Here is an 18,359-nt window from a genome sequence, read left to right as displayed (position 1 = left end):
TGTCCTAATTTTCCCTATTAAACTCATAACCCAAATGTACTGAAGTCAGCAGGATCTAATGCCTAATTCACTTATATGTATGGTGAAATCTAGTGCCAAGGAGCATCCTCGGCCATTGCCCCGCTTCAAATATTCATGATTCTCCACAGTCCAAAATGCATTAAAGGCGGGAATGATGCCAATGACACACAGTCTTCCTAGTGACAAGGAGCCTTCTTAGATCAAAGGAGCAAGATGTTAAAGACTTCAAACTAAACTGTCTTTGTGAGCGAGGCTCACAGAAGGGATGCCAAATCCCACACCCTGTTTTCAGTTACAGAACATCAATGAAATAAAGGAAAAAATAGATGCTTATTCACTTTCTCTTCTGAACTCTTTTCACTAAATGACTTTGCTTTTCTCCTTTCTTACCATTACAGTTAAACACAAGGATTTGATGCATAAAAACTGAAAAACATCATTAATGCTTTCAAAGACAAAATGAATGACTACTGAGGAATTAATAGCATTTAAGTCAATATGATTTTGCTAAAGGGGGCTGTTTGTTGAGAATAATACAAGAGCAATGTTGAGACGGGCACAGGAGCCATAAAGCACATGCATGAAGCAAATATGCACAATAATTTAGGCTGCCCCTTCATGTCATTTGTCATCCAGCTCCATGTGCTCTTACACCTGTGGTCCCTTCCTTGATCTAGTCTAATACCTTGGAAATGTTAGGCATGCAGCCAATTTCATACTCAGCCATTCCTATGACCAGACCCAGCTAACAACTTGCTTTTTTCTTATATTAAATCAGGAATCAACCCCCGGGCTCTGAACTACTTCTGACTGACAGGACCAACAGAAAGTTCTAGGCTAATTACTTCTTAGGACTACTTTCCAGCACAAAGAGTTGCTGCTGACCTACTTTGGACTTACTGAAATAATTTATCAGGTAAGATAATTAAGGGAATATAAAACTGCTTCTAAAACCAAGCAAGTATCAGAAATATTTGTTGAAATCATAAGTCAGTATTCCCAGTGCTTTCAGATGGGGCTTTATTGCTTTACAATGAGTCAATTTTATTATGCCTGACTTAGAAGCCCTTCTTTTTTTTATAAATTATACTTGGCAGAATGTATTTGAGAGTCTCTTTGATGTATAAATGTATTATTTTTGACTCTTTTTCAGCCTATATATAAAGAGAAACAATCTTCTAAGCCCTCCTTTTCTTTGCCTCTTAACCCTCTCCCCATAAATAGGTATGCGCATCCCTTCGCACAGGTGTTCCATTATTTTTGAAGTCTGTTCTGAATAAAGGGATGCCTCAGTGTGAGAGTAGATTTATCTGTGGTGTGGATCACTTACCATGTGGACTTTTAACTCTCTTTTGAAAGCATAATTGGTCTTACATATAGGTAAATATCTATAACTGAAGAGTCTTTTTAGCAATGTTCTTTTTTTTCTGCTGAGAAAATCTGCCCATTTTCTATAGCCTTGATGTTTTCCATAAGAAAAAGAAAACAAGAGGAAAACCTTGAAAGGACACCATAGAACATAAGGGAGAGGTTGTTTAAGCTTAGAAATCATCTGTTTTTCCCCCAAATAAAGGCATTAACATGTTATATTATTAGTATCATGGTTTATCAATGTCATTCTTTGTTATTTTTTCTCCTATTCCTCTACTCTCCTTACCCTTCCCCCATTTACTTTTTAAAATTTTCTTCCCCATGTCCAATGTAACTTGCTTCTTAACTCAAAAACTCATCTAACTATGGAAACAAGATCAGTTGATTGCATACTGGCTTTCTAATTCTAACAAAGGTTTATCTTCATTGAGAAAATATCTGAATATCACTGAATAGCTAGATTTAGGCCTTGTAGTAAAATGTAAATATTAATTTCTTAATCTAGGGTTAAAAAAACCAGGAATTAATACTTCACATTTGTTTCAGTACTGCAGTTACAATAATATTATTTCTCAGTAGAATTTATTCACTTATTCATTTATCTTGTTATTACTTTGTAATGTAGAGTTGAGGAAACTTTATGCATAAAACTAGTTAATGCCAAAGGAAAAAACAAACTAAACACTGACTTGTAGTCTTTGTTTCCGCACAGCATATGCAGTGTTTTATATTTGTGAGAGAACCTGACCATGGTTTCATCCAAAATCAATACCACATCAAGCTCCCCTGATCCAGTTGACTAGTGCTAGAGTCAGATCACTCCCCTATTGCTTCTATCTTACTTTATAGCCTCTTGCATTCCATGCCTATTTAATTTCACTTATTGCTTTATTCTTGTGTCCTTCAGCTGTTTTCAATCTGCCCTTCATGGCCATAGCTAAATACAATATGTTAACATACAAAGGTATTTATGTAAATGAAAATCAATACACTTCTCATTTCAGCACCATTCGTTCTTGCTTACATTGGACATTTTTAGTACATTTTATTTAAACGCGAACAACTTTTCATTCTTGCCGGGGAAGTATAATGATCTTCTTGGCTCCCTGCCCCCGGCATCCCTATAATCTTCACAGCTATGGCCACTTAGCCCCATCTGGAGGTTCAGCTTTATTCTGCATTTTGGAACTAATCTTGTCTCTAGGCTGGGGGCGTACAAGATGTCCTAGCCAAAAACTAACTGATTCATCCACCAGCAGCCTTGTTGCTGGCTTCGTTCTGACCCTGTAACTTATTTCTGAGATCCAAGGGCTTGTCTAAGCCCTTTGTAGCCAAGACTTGGCTCTGTACACCACTTCCAGTAGGTGGGTATCCAGTTATCTGTCCTTGGTTCATTTTCCAATGCATTGATGACTGAGGTTCTGCTTTGCCCTTCTTCCTGTTCCCTTTGTAACTGAATTTGTTGTCCTAATTCCAGTAGCCATGGCTGTTGAATCTTTCTGATGCTGCTTAACTTGCAGCATTAGATCTCCTTGTTCTGTCTACCCACATAGCACGGATCTGAACTTTCGCTAGAACACCAGAGTGACACTGTTTGCCTGGACATTTTCCCACTGCCTGCTGCAGGCTTCTCTCTTGTCCCCAGCTCTAACCCTGCAGGTCTTGAGTCACTGGATCTAAGCTGCCTGCAATCTGTCCATCACATTAGTCCAGACATGACAGGGGAGAAATATTTTAATTGTATCTTTGGTTGAATTGTTATGCTAACATCCTCGAATTACTTTTACCTTATATTTTTATCTTGACCTGCCACTTAAACACTTTATTTATTTTTTTCACTTAAACACTTTAAAACTCAATTTCCTCTTTGTAAAGTGATCATAAGAGAATCTACTCCTAGGGTTATTATATAACTGAGAAAAAAAAGAATGCATACATATAGGTCAAGCCCATAGTAAATAATCAGTCATTTTAATCTGCTATTATTGTATCATTTCTTAGATCTTTGCAGTTGTAAAGTGAAAACATGTCACTTAAAAGTGATCATTAGACAAGAATGGGGAATGGGAAATTCTTAAGAAAAAATTAGGGGTCCATGTGAATTTGTTAAAAGTAAAACAGCTGATAGCAAGATATTTAATATCATTAAAAATAAAGTTAAACTATAGATGTAGTCATCAACAAACATTAAAAACCAAGATATTTTAAAGATACATTTCCTATCAACGTGTCTTAATATATAATGACTAAAACTGCAGAGAGCTTTAAAGTACTTCAGTCAGTTCAGTTAAGTCACTCAGTCCCGTCTGACTCAAAGCATTTAGAAGGAGAATAATTCTCTGAGTCAGTCATTTATCTTAGACTAATATCTATACAACCATCTGGGGAGTTTTAAAAAGTAAAGTTTTAAGTCTCACTTCTATGAAATTCTGATTGACTAATTTTGACATGGAACTAAAGATGTGTTCCAAAAATTCCTTAAGTAATCCTGATGATCAGCCAGGTTTGGGAACCAGAAATTCATCAGTCATTAAGATGTCCAGGAGATTCTTAAGAACACATACGTTTGTTTACCTCCAGATGGTCAAGCTAGTGCATAGACTCCCTGACTTGGCTCCTAGCTGACCACTGGCTGGAAATGTCTGACAGGCATGGGAATCCTACTGAAACCAGCTTTTATCGATGGGTGACTGTTTCACCTCGCTGGGTAATAGCAGTGCCTACCTGTAAGTACTTTGTTAATTTACCTTAAGAATCTCAGTTTGCTCAGTTGGAATCCTCAGTTTAATCTACATTAAAAATACTCTAAATCGTTTCAGGCACAGGCTGTTTCATTTTTGTCAAATTTTTAAATTTTTCCTGTTTCTTAGCTAAATTCCCTCCACCCACAAAGTGTTTGATCAAAATGGCCCTGCTTTCCCCCCAAATTTACTGAGGCATAATTGGTATATAACACTGTAAATGTTAAGGTGTACAATGTGTATATTGCAATGTGCTCACCATCACAGTGTTAGCTAACACTCCCATCCCCTCACATAATTACCAGTTATTTTTTATGTGTGGTGAACATTTAAGATTTACTCCCTTACCTACTTTGATCAAAATGATTGTTAACTGCTCTAGGCAAACACACACACAAATGAAAGGGCTCCTGTTTGCTTTCCTGAAAGGTATGTGTATAAAAGTTGCATATTAAGAGAGAGAGACAGAGAGAAAGAAAGATTGCCTCTTTCTACTATTATGCCACACAAAGACCTCTGGGGTGTTCACTGTGGGTATGAGAGCTGGGTAGCGCCAATACGCGTGGCCCCTGGAGAAGGAAATGGCAACCTTCTCCAAAAGGACAGTGGATGCCCGAGAAGGCAGACCCATTTAAAATAATGAATATTCAGGATCTGTTCAGTGTATCTTTAAAGGAGAAGCTGAGTAACACCTGGGTGAAGGGAGTAGTTGATCCTAGACGGTGGCTCTGAAACCACGCCTTGCCCTAAGAGCTCCCTAATTCAGCTATGGGTGTACATATATATACCTTTAAGTAAAATCTCTGCGGTTACCCAAATCCACCATCTTGGAGCAGATTAGCAACTATCCATTGTTTCTTGACCATGCTTCTTGAGAGATATTCTGGTAAATACACTTTTTCTCTCCATCTCTTACCAATGACAGTATTTGGCAGTCTCAGTGATATCTTACTGTACCTTATCAAGTAATTCCCTAGACAGCGGTTTGACTGACCCAACTCTTAAGTTTAGTTGCAGAAATTCCTTCCTGTTATTGTAGCACTCATCTTTCTTAGTTGAGAACTGGATTTAAAAAAATGCTGAAAATGTCTTCTTTTAGGAAATAACTGATACAGTAAAAATAAATTATTTATCATTATTTTGTTTAAAAGAATAAAACAGCACATTACCAGACATCCTCAGCATCTTCATCACATTCTGCACCAAACTGGCAAATATCACAGGTGGATGTCTCCTTTTGACTGGTTTCTCCTGAGCCTTCATGGACTATAGGACAGAAAAAAATGGAACAAAAAGAATTCAGATAAGTGCACATAATATCAACTCCAAGACTATTTTATATGAAAGTTACTACATTTCCAATGGACTTTTTTGCAATTGGAGCTCCATTAAGATTGTCATATTCAGCTCTCTTCTTCCCTAAATTGGAAGAAAACAATGATATGCTAGTTACTGAAATGTAGTGAATAATTCTTTTTATCACAAAAATAAAACAAACAAGAGAGTTTACTGGATTTATCAAAATGGGTTGGTTAATAAACCATATGAAAGAATTAATTAAAAAGAATTTAAATTGGATGGTATCTCCGACTCAATGGACATGAGTTTGAAGTAAGCCCTAGGAGATGGTGAAGGACAGGGAAGCCTGGCGTGCTGCAGTCCATGGGTCCGAAAGAGTCAGACATGACTGAGTGACTGACCAACAACAAAACTGTTGCTGGCCTACAGCAAAAATCTAGTGTCTATAAGAAAATTTTCTAAGTCCTAAATTATAGACTTTTTTCATTCAAAGTCTTTAATATATAATTTATAAAATTTAGGTGGGCAGCTTTGACTTTTTAGATATGCCTTTTTCTCACCTCAAGATGTAAAAAGTACTTATAAGGAAAAATATATTAATTATAAATTTTAGAAAACACATTTTAATTGATTTTTACACTACTTTCTTGAATCTTACATAAATGTTGCACAGAGACCATCATAGTGATTTCTTCTATAAGGGCTATGAACATATATTTTATTTAAAAATATATACTTGTCACTGATGATCGTTAATCATGTAGACTTAGACCACAAATTACAAGTGTAAAAATATGCTTCATACAATCTACTTATAAAATTAAGCTTTTAAAATCAGGATACAATAGTGTAAATCAATTTTAAAAATTTAGTATTTGAGTTCAAGAAATAAAAATCTGAGCAATACTTTTAGATGAAGATTACTATTTACCAATTAAAAAATATGTAGTTGACAGCAAAAATAACTTTGCTTATAGATGAAAAACTGCACAACCTAACAACTGCATAGATAATATTATTCCATGGACAGATTATATACTTAAAAACATGTTTAAATCCAGAGATCCTTAAAAAGTGCACTTTTGAAAAAGGTTATGCATTTTCAATAGAAAAAGAACATAAACAATTAAGTATGGCACTGGTTTCTAGCATTATGAACCCTAGTAAGGTACTATTTTTAACAAAGACATCATTTATTAAAGTGCACCCTGAACCTAACATATTCAACCTGACTTATTTAATATGATATTTTCATAACTTATTCTTTGTCTATTAACATGAGAGTTATTGATAGTTACAAAAGCAAAGCTCTCTATTCCTTATTTTCCAATTTACTGCTCTGCAAATAAGTGATACGATTTACCAGAATAACAACAACAACAACAAAACAAAACCATCATTTAGAGAGTTGTGTTTTACAGTTTTTCCGGGAAAGATAGATCTATTTTTTCCAAAGCAACATTTTCCCCCCATACTTGATTTGCACTGCACCTTAACAAAGTTATGAATTAAACAGATCAACTTCAATTGCAAAAAGATTGATGGTATAGTTTTAAAATTGAAGTCTAAAAAAATGGTGTTCCTCCCCAGAAAGAAAGAGGAATTCTAGACTCTGCTAAAATAGACAGCACTTATTATCCACTCTATTACATTAATAGAGGCGAGACCATTAGAGTGGGCTATGGGGATAAGAAGGAAGCTGGGGCCTCACCTCAGGGGAGCCTGAACAGCTGAGGCCCATCTCTTTATTACTTTCTTATTATTAATGCAACACAGAAACTGCTAATGGGAAAGAGCCTTTTAGTGTTAGCAAGATTAGCAGCTTCTAGACTAAAACTTCCCATCACTCAGGAAACATACTAACACAATGGGAAGGTCCTTAATGAACAGTTATAGCCACTTATGGGCAGCCCCATCTTCTTTCACAGCAGGGATCCTTGATTAGGGATCTACTGGAAGTAATCCAGGCGATGAATCGTGCTAACTCAGCGGAAATAATAATAATATTTCTACTGGAAGTCACATTACATTTCTATAAAAAGGCAGTTACTGGTAGACTTGAGATGTTTAGACATTCTCCCACATGGAGAAGTAAGCCCAGAAGTAGCAGTAAGTAGCAAAACCTCTCTCAACAAATACTCTGGGAATAAAACACGAAGCAATCACAATGAAAAATAAAGTATTTCCATACTTTCTGAAGCACAGACTTGCACCTTTGTAATAAGCAAATCAGTACCCAGCTTTCATTTAACACTATAGACCAGTGATTCTTAAATAGGGTTGGGCTCAGAAACTCTGGTAGATTTGGTTTGTTAATTTATGCATTTTTTTTAAAGACGAGCTGCTATCTTATCTTAGGTCGCTCTGTCATGTCAAACTCTTTGCCATCCCTTGGACTGTAAGGGCTCTAGGCTCTTCTGTCTAACGGATTTCTCAGGCAAGAATACTGGAGTGGTTTGCCATTTCCTTCTCCAGGGGATCTTTCCGACCCAGGGACTGAACTCAAGTCTCCTGCATGGCAGGCAGATTCTTCACCACTAAGCCACCAAAGAAGTACTCAGGGTGCTATGGCTGTAGACTATGTACTGTTTTTTAGATAAATGCCTTGAGATATCCTCGGAGGTACTGAATTTGTAGGGCTGGGGGTTGGAGATACATACATACACACACACACACACACACACACACACACACACAAACACACACACACACACACACACACACACACACACACACACTCTTAACAACTTGCCCCTAAGCATCTCTGCTTAAACATCGTCACTTTAAAGTGCACAGGACGAGATCGGGCACGTTCAGGATGGTATGGCTGTAGACTATAAGGAAGCCGTGGTACATATACACCATGGAATATTACTCAGCCATTAAAAAGAATTCATTGGAATCAGTTCTAATGAGATGGATGAAACTGGAGCCCATTATACAGAGTGAAGTAAGCCACAAAGATAAAGACCAATACAGCATACTAACGCATATATATGGAATTTAGAAAGATGGTAATGATAACCCTATATGCAAAACAGAAAAAGAGACACAGATGTACAGAACAGACTTTTGGACTCTGTGGGAGAAGGCGAGGGTGGGATGTTTTGAGAGAACAGCATTGAAACATGTATACTATCAAGGGTGAAACAGATCACCAGCCCAGACTGGATGCATGAGACAAGTGCTCGGGGCTGGTGCACTGGGAAGACCCAGAGGGATCGGGTGGAGAAGGAGGTGGGAGGGGAGATCGGGATGGGGAATACATGTAAATCCATGGCTGATTCATGTCAATATATGACAAAAACCACTACAATATTGTAAAGTAATTAGCCTCCAATTAATAAAAATAAATGAAAAAAAAAATAAAGTGCACAGGAAGCACCTGGAGGTTTTGTTAGAATAAAGATTCTGATTCAGTAAATGTGAGATGTAGCCTGAGGCTCTAAATTTCTTACAGGCTCCCAGAAACTGCTGCTGCTGGCCCACAGACCACAGTTTGAGTAGCAAGGATAGCACTGTGTTTTTCCAACCACAATTCACAATGTGTTAGTGGGTAGGGAAATAGAGTTAGTGGGTCACTATCAGCATTTTTACAAACACTTTTGTAAATGAAGCAGAAGGTACTGGGACAGAAAACACAGACTGCATTTTATTTAGCAAGTATAGTATTTATTTTATAACACTATTTTTGTTGTACATATGATATCCAACCAGGGCTACAATGTAAATTTCATTTGCTTCTAAAGGTCATAGTCACAAAAGCTTGAAAACCATTGAATTAGCACATGCTAGATGCTTGGAAATCATGTGTTGAACTGTACTGTTCCTTTTTCCTGTTCTTTTTAAAGTATAAAAAACAGGAAGAATTGGTGCTTAATTATTTGCATTCATTTGCTGATTATGCAGGAATGAGATTCATTTATAATAAAGTATTATTTTAACCATACATTTGCATTTTAAACCTTTTATTCTGAGATGTAAAGTAAAAGAATTATTTCCCTCTATTCTGTAAAACACTGGAGGAGGGTATGGCAACCCACTCCAGTATTCTTGCCTAGAGAATCCCAGGGAGAGAGGAGCCTGGCAGGCTGTGGTCCATGGGGTCACAGAGTCAGACACGACTTAAGTGACTGAACACAGCGCACATTCTACAAAAGCTTAGGTCTCAGCACATGACTGAGGGAAACTTGAGGAGGAAGGGAGGTGGAGCTCCTGAAAGCATATTTTATATAACTGTGTGGTTTAGCTGCTAAACTGTGTCCAACTGTTTGCGACCCCATGGACTGTAGCCCACCAGGGTCCCCTGTCCATGGGATTTTCCAGGCAAGAATACTGGAGTGGGGTGCCGTTTCCTCCTCCAGGGGCTCTTCCTGAGACAGGGATCAAATCCTGGTCTCCTGTTCCCTGGTCTCCTGATTGCTGCAGGCAAACTCCTGCATTGCAGGCAGATTCTTTGCCAACTGAACCACCAAGGAAGGCCATTTTATGGCTTTTTAATATATTTTATATATGCTACCCTTCCCTGGTGGCTCAGACGGTGCAGTGTCTGCCTACAATGCGGGAGACCTGGGTTCGATCCCTGGGTTGGGAAGATCCCCTGGAGAAGGAAATGGCAACACACTCCAGTACACTGGCTAGGAAATCCCATGGATGGAGGAGCCTGGTAGGCTACAGTCCATGGGTTCGCAAAGAGTTGGACATGACTGAGTGACTTCACTATGCTATGCTATAGTTATAACTGATTTAATTAATTCCTGTAAGAGTATTCTGGATTGGAACATTATAAGATGATTAAATTACCTCTCTCCTAAATTTTCCCTGCCCTCATGGTCTCATCTGGAAATTGTTACCAAAATTCCTTTATAATGACCCTGTTCTGGCCCCACTCAGCTTCTCACAGTGGATGTGCCTGCCTATTAGTACAGTTTTCTTACTAACTCACTATAATGCCTCTGTGCCTTTTATAATATTCCTAACTTATACTACTTCTTTTTTTTTGATTCTTTAAATCAGAATTTCAAGCTTTTTAAAATTTTATTTTTAATTGGAGGATAATTACAATACCACGTTGGTTTCTGCCATACATCAACGTGAATCAGCCATAGGTATACATATGTCTCTTCCCTCTTGAATTTCTCTCCCCATCCCACCCTTTTAAAAAATATGGAATTTTTCACATGCACAGGGGCCATGCTAATCTCTTTATCATTCCAATTTTAGTATATGTGCTGCTGAAGTAGCACAGTATGTTATACTATTTCTGAAAACATGAAATATTAATGCTCAAACAGTTATTCAATGTCATTTATTTGATTCAAAATTTCAATAAACTTTACATTCAGTGAAACACTCATGTCTTTCAATCAATATTGAGGAACACATGCCAAGGACCAACTCAACCATTCCAGAAAGTTTGATTTTGCCGCCTTCTCAGCCATTTCTCTACCACTGTTCTTTCTATATAAGCTGATCAGTAATTTGATCTGTCACCACAGGTGAACTATTTTAGAACATCACATCAAAGGCATCATACACTATGTAATTATTGTGTTCAGCTTCTTCCAGTTGACATCATAGTTCTAAGATGAATTCAGGTACTTGCCCACATCAGTAGTTTATTTCTTTTTGCTACTTGGTATTCAGTTGAGTGAATATACCACAGTTTATTTTTCCATTTTCTTGTTGAAGGACATCTTGTTGTTCAGTTACTGGCTGGAAACAATAACTATTTATGAATAAAGCTGTTATACATTCCTGTAAAAGACATTTTGTGTACATGAGTTACTTCTCTTAGACGAATACCTCACAGTGGGATTCTGATATTCAGATAGCCATACCAGCTTTCATTTGCTTATTGTTTCTATCAATTTTTTTTTTAAATTTTCAACTTGTTTGTTAGCTTATGTCTAAAGTGTGTTTTCTGTAAACAACATATAGTAGAATCTCACTTTCTAAAAATTTTATTTATTGTTAATTCTGACTGTGCTGGGTCTTCCTTGCTAAGCGTGGACATTCTCTAGTGGTGGTGAGTCTAATTGCAGTGGTTCCTCTAATTGCAGTGCAGAGGCTTCTCATTGCAGAGGCTTCTCTGGCAGCAGAGCACAGGCTCTGGGCGCCCAGGCTTCAGCAGTTGTGGCTCCTGGGCCCTACAGTTTGGGCTCAGCAGTTGTGGCATGTGGGCTTAGTTGGCCCACAGCATGTGGGGTCTTCCTGGACCAGGAATCAAACCCATATTCCCTGCACTGGCAGGAGAATTCTCAACCACTGAACCACCAGAGAAGTCCAGATCTCACTTTTTTCTTTATCTAGTCTGAATATTTCTGCATTTAATCAGGGTATTTAGTCCATTTATTTACTGTAATTATTAATGTGTTTGGTTTTAAATCTCCCAATTTGGTGTTTGAGTCAACAATTTTTTTTTGTTTAATTCTTGAGTTGCAGAAATTTTTAATATATTTTGAGTACAAATCTTAGTCAGATACAATTTATTGGGACATATTTTCCCAGTCTATTTTCTGGAATGCATTTATTATTTTTTTTGTGGATGTGCAGACATTTTATTTTGATGACATTATTTTTTATTTTTATGATTTGTCTTTTCTGTGTTATTTCTAAAAAGTCTTCTACTCAAAACTCATATGATATTCTTCTGTGCATTTATTATTTTTTTTGTGGATGTGCAGACATTTATTTTGATGACATTATTTTTTATTTTTATCATTTGTCTTTTATGTGTTATTTCTAAAAAGTCTTCTACTCAAAACTCATATGATATTCTTCTGTGCTTTATTCTATTCTCTATGTGTATTAGTCTTTAAATTTTACTTTATGTTTAAGTTTGTAATCTATCTAAAATTGGATTCTGGGCATGATATGAAGCAGAGATTAAGATTCTTTGTTCTTCCCATGTGGACGTGATTTTTCTCTCTTGATCTGTCAATGTGTTGAAATAAATTGATTGATTTCCATAGGTTAAGCCAACCTTGCATTCTGTGAAGAGAAGTGAAAGTCGCTCAGTCATGTCTGACTCTGCGACACCATGAACTGTGTCCATGGAATTCTCTAGGCCAGAATACTGGAGTGGGTAGCCTTTCCCTTCTCCAGGGGATCTTCCCAACCCACCCAGGGATCAAAGCCAGGTCTCCAGTGTTGCAGATGGATTCTTTACCAGCTGAGCCATAACAAGCTCGATCATGGTATATAACCTTTTTGCATATACTGTTGGATTTCTTTTGCTTGTATTTTGGTGAGCATTTTTGTGTCTGTGGTTCACAAGACATGCAGGCTGTAATTTTCTTTTCTTGTTTTGTTCTTGTTTTCTTTTAGTATTAGGGTTAAAATGGCCTCAAGATATGAGTTGGGAAGTATTCCCACTTCCTCTATTTTATGAAAGAGTTTGTGGAAGATTATTATTTCACTGTTTATACAAGGCTATTTAAATTTTCAGGCTTCCCTCATGGCTCTGGAGAAGGAAATGGCAACTCACTCCAGTATTCTTGCCTGGAGAATTCCATGGATGGAGGAACCTTGCAGGCTACAGTCCATGGAGTTGCAAAGAGTCAGACACAACCGAGTGACTAACACACACACACACACACACACACACACACACTCATAGCTCAGTTGGTAAGGAACTCACTCCAGTATTCTTGCCTGGAGAATTCCATGGATGGAGGAACCTTGCAGGCTACAGTCCATGGAGTTGCAAAGAGTCAGACACAACCGAGTGACTAACACACACACACACACACACACACACACACACACACACTCATAGCTCAGTTGGTAAGGAATCTGCCTGCAATGCAGGAAACCCTGGTTCAATTCCTGGGTTGGGAAGATCCCCTGGAGAAGGGATAAAACCCACTCTAGTCTGTTTTATTGCTTCCTTCTCATTTTTATTATTTTCTTTATGCTATAAACTTAGAGTTTAATTTATTTTCTAGTTTCTTAAAATGGAAGAAGTGCTTGATTTCATACCATTCTTATTTTCTAATACAGGTATTTACATCCGTACATTTTCTTCTAAAGACTTTTTTTTGTGTGAAAAATATAAATTGTAATATCCTTTGAGATTTCTTCTTAGACCCAAGGATTATTTAGTAGTGCATTTTTTAACCTCCAAATATTCGTGAATGTTCAAAGGTATATTATTTTTATTTATCTTTAACTTAAATATCCAAAATTCATTGGGATACAAATTCATACAAAAGAGTCACTCCAGGTCTTAAAATTAAATGAAAAATAACAAACATAATATAGGGTTTCATTAAATTCAAAAGATTTTAGAGTTAGGTAGGAAGACTTTTAGATCTTTTTACCCAATCCCCATCCCCTCAATGCAAAATTCAATCAAATGATCAACCCGGATGAGAGTAGAAATAAAAAGTAGATTTGTGTGAGCTACAAGAATAAATTGTTTTGAAGTGCTGAGAAGTCTGAAGTATTAAAAAGAGCTTAGTCTGACTGTCCAGGCTTTGAAATAAATCTCTCTGGAGTTTGACAAGTCTATGTCTGGTGTTCAAGATGTTATATATATACTAAAAAAATCCATCCAGAGTGATCTATCCATCACAGTTAGAGAAAATATTCTGTTTAATTTAAATCCTTTGAAATTTATTGAAACTTGTTTTATGGCCCAGAATATGATCCATCTTTTTGACTATTCCATGTGCATTTTAGGATTTGTAACCTCTTATGGGGAGTGATTTTCTATAAATATTAATTATCTTAAGTTGATGGTCCAAATCATCCATAGCTCTTTTGATTTTTTTGCTTAATTGTTCTATTACTGAGAAAGGTGTGTTAAAATCTCTACTGGTGACAAGTCTTTTTTGCTCTTTTGCTTCATCTTACATTTGGGAGCTCTGAAACTGGGTGTGTAAATGTTTAGTAGTCTACATCTTCTTTAATGAGTGACTGTTTGGCATTATGAAATGCCCTCTTTTACTCTCTGGTCACTCTATTCATCCTGAAGTCTCCTTTGTTCTGATATTCAGAGAAACATACCAGCTTTCTTTCACTTATTGTTTCTTTTTACTTTTAATCTGTTCATTCATTTACATTTAAAGTGTGTTCCCTGTAAACAACATATAGTTGGATCTTGCATTTTTTATATAGTCTGAATATGTCTGCATTTACTCAGGGTATTTAGTCCCTTTACTTTACTGTAATTACTGAAATGTTTGGTTGTACGTCTACCAATATGATGTTTGATTCACATTTAACCAATCTTTTTGTTTTCCTCTGTTCCCTTTTCTTTTTTTTTCTGGAGAGGCAAATATTTTCATCTTACCTCTTCTAATAATTAGTTTGCTATATTTTTTGGTTATTGGTTTGGTGTCTGATTTAATGATTGCAATACACAATTTTAAATTGTAATCTATTACTTCATGAACATTTTTTCAACTTTATAATTATACATTTATCACAGTCTATCTTTAGGAATTCTTATTATCATATATCATACTTCTACCTGTGCTACAGCAACTCATGTTCCTTTTAAAAATTAGTTTTACTTTAAACATCTGTCCTACTCTAATTTCATAGGCAAAAAGCCAGAAATGTCAGTGCTAATGGAGACTCCTGCCTGTCATTGTTAAATGATTATTTGACTTCTGATTCACATCTTCTCCACTTCTGAAGACTTATCTATAGTTTTACACTTATTATAGATTGGATTATTTTGCCTATAAAAGGATTGTACATTCCTCTCCATGGCCTTATGATTTGAAGTTCCATGACATCACTTATAGGCTTATGACTTGCTTTTGTCATTGAAATGTCAGTGGAAGTGAGAATCTATATGAAAGCCAACATGTGAATTTCTACTTTGTTGCTTGTCCCTTTTGCATAAAAAAGACACATTCCAGAACAGGAGCTGTTTCTTCAACCAGTCCCTGAATGAGAAGATAAACAGAGTAGGACCAAGATTGACCATAGCCATGGGAGCAAGAATTATGCCACTCATTGATGTTATAAGCCTCTGAGGTTGTGAGGTCATTTGTAACCATAGCGTTCCTAGTGAAAGATGGCTAATATGACCTGAATTAATGTTATCAATAAATTCTAAGGCAACATGTTTCATATCATTTTCCACACCTCAGATTCTGGGAGCATTATTGTACAATTTGGATCTGCTTTTAGTCGTCTCTAAATCTCTCCTTGAACTTCTATTTATTTTCCATACCTGCATAGATAGACTCTGCGATAGTTAAGGCACATTTATTTTATTACATTTTCATTTTATCTTATCATAGCACTACCTTTCCCAGTCTATGCACTCTTCCCACTTTCTTCTCCATTTGACTCTAGTACATCACTTTGACAGATATATAATTTGGCCCACTTAAACTAGCCATAGTATACACACTGCACCTAATAGACACAGTAAAGGAAGCCATAAACAAAACAAAAAGACAATCTACAGGATGAGAGAAATTGTTTGTAGGAAATTAATATCCAAAATATACAAAAACTTACAAGTTCAATAACAACAACAACAAAAAACCCACACAACCCAATCAGAAAATGGGTAGAAGACCTAAATAGAAATTTCTCCAAAGATGACAAACAGATGGCCAACAGGCACATGAAAGATGCTCAACATCACTAATTATTAGAGAAATGCAAATCAAAACTACTGAGTTTTCACTACCTTTACACTGGTCAGAATGGCCATCATCAAAAAGTCTACAAGTAACAGATGCTGGAGAAGGTATGGAGGAAACAGAAATAGACCCACAGAAATAGAAAACAAACTCATGATTCCCAGAGAGGTAAGGCGGGAGGGATAAATTAGAAATTTGGGACTAAGATATAAAAACTACTACATATAAAATAGATAAACAACAAGGACCTATTTGTGTAGCACAGGGAACTATATTCAATATCTTTCAATAACCCATGATCAGAAATAGTCTGAAAAACAGTATATATGTATAACTGAGTCACTTTTTGTACACCTGAAAATTATAAATCAACTGTACTTCGGCTAAAAAAACAAAAACCCACAAAAAACATAGTATAAATATGCATAAATAGAAACCTCCACATGCATCAAGTCTGAAATAAAGTAAGGGGTCCCTGAAACAATCATAATGCATCAACAGAAAGAGTGAGATTTCTAAGCTTAAATATGATTTATAGATACTGGTTCTATACTCACTTAGATTATTAAAAAGTTAAAAAAAATTACACACATTTTATATAGATCTTAATCTGAAGTTTTCAAAATTTAGAATGCACTTTTTTCTTTGCATTTTAGAGTCAATATTAATCTAGTAGTCTGTGTTTTTTGTTTTTGTTTTTTAAATAGATGACAAAATAATCCTGCCTTGGTAAGCATGTAATTTTTTCCACTTTATTTACATAGATAAAGGATTTGTCAGTGATACCATTCAATGTTATCTGTTGTAACTAAAATTACTTTATCAAACTGTAAACAGTGATTTTTCTTTCTGAATTACTTGCATAAATTTCTAGCTCATTATCACCAAAAAGCTGAACTTTTGAGTTTAACCTCCAATGAAGGAAAAATTACTCTTAAAGAATAGAAACAAATCAAAATCCTCCATTCCATTTTTTAAATTTATACAGTTTTGTCTGTTTTGCCTTTTGTATGGCAGTTTTACCTCTCACTTGCCTCTCCCACATGTAAGTTGAATTTAAATGATGGAAGCTGCTGACAGTTTCTAGAGGCTCAGACAATTCTAAGCTGTTGTTTATGAGCCATAGTCATGTTCTCTTACATTTTCCAACATTTCCCTAGAAACCTCAATGACTTTAAAGAAAAATAAGAATAAGAAATACTTTCTTTTTATTCATATTATAATGTGATGATATTGTCAGATGAATAATAAGTGCACAGTTATCATATTATTAGAATACTGAAACAAGAGGAGTAGCATTTTGGTCTCCTATTTACAAAACTAGCACAGATTAATTCTGTGTGGGTATCAGGGCCATAACGCAGTAAGATGTATTCAGATTTGGGGAAGGAAATTCATTATCTTTGCTTCTTTTTAATTAAAAGAAGTACAAATCCACTGATAATTTTTAATAAGTGATTTAAATGCCAAAAAACTAAAGGAAGGTTGAAATTACAGTTACAGAAAGTGGTTTAAAAGAACCAAGTTCATGACTGAGCAAATGTAATTTTATATTAAACACTCAAAAGAAGAGATCATTACAGAAAATCTAATTTTTCATAATTAAGCTAGTTTGCTAGAGCTTGACAAGGATTCTTTAGAAATCACATATAATTTATCTTCTGCACAACTGAAAATAATTTAAGACATTAATACAACATCACTATGTTGAGGCATAATTCTATTGTCATCATTTAAATCTGACTGATTTCACTTAGCCCTGAGTTAGAACTAAAGATATTCAGTTGATTAGAAAATAAAGAAAGAGAATGAAGTAAAGAAAGGAGAAATGAGAGAAGGAAGGATGGAAAGAAGGAAACAAGGAAGGAAGAAAGCTTATTAAGCTTGATATCAGCCATGGCAGAATTCATCAGAGCAAGTCACCATGCATCATATGATAATTATACCCAAAGATGCTTTTATTATACTCAGTATAATTAATTTGTATCATTTTATGTAAATTAATATAAATAATTAAAATTTTCCTTATTAAATGCCTCAAAGGTGAGAAATTTATATTTTATTGGTAAGTGATGAACATTGACTTGGGCTGAATGAACTACAGTAAAGCATAGTGGGTACCAAATTCCAATTAGAGGACATTAGGTGAGACTAACAGTTAGTAAGTGGAAACAGTAAATGTACTTGGCACTTTTTGCACAGATTTGCTGATGAGGAAAACAGAATGAGGCATTAGTTAGAAAAGGCCTTGGGTTCAAGAAAGGGATTTTTTTTTTTTTTTTTTATGAAAGCAAGAAGTTGAAGCATCATTGTC

The 18,359-nt window shown here is 35.8% G+C and overlaps 1 protein-coding gene and 1 pseudogene across 1 annotated transcript in view; both read right to left on the bottom strand.

Annotated features, from left to right (window-relative positions):
* The window catches only part of TMEFF2 (transmembrane protein with EGF like and two follistatin like domains 2), a 273,362-nt gene that overhangs the window by 121,314 nt on the left and 133,689 nt on the right, over positions 1–18,359 (bottom strand). The window contains exon 5 of the mRNA XM_065927708.1: positions 5,303–5,399. Within this exon, the coding sequence (XP_065783780.1) occupies positions 5,303–5,399 (97 nt within the window). The remainder of the gene's footprint in view (positions 1–5,302; positions 5,400–18,359) is intronic.
* LOC136165743 (U6 spliceosomal RNA) lies at positions 10,593–10,678 on the bottom strand (annotated as a pseudogene).

This window comes from Muntiacus reevesi, chromosome 3 (assembly GCF_963930625.1).
Source record: "Muntiacus reevesi chromosome 3, mMunRee1.1, whole genome shotgun sequence".
In the NCBI taxonomy this organism is placed as follows: domain Eukaryota; kingdom Metazoa; phylum Chordata; class Mammalia; order Artiodactyla; family Cervidae; genus Muntiacus; species Muntiacus reevesi.
This window is presented reverse-complemented; position numbering and strand designations above follow the sequence as displayed.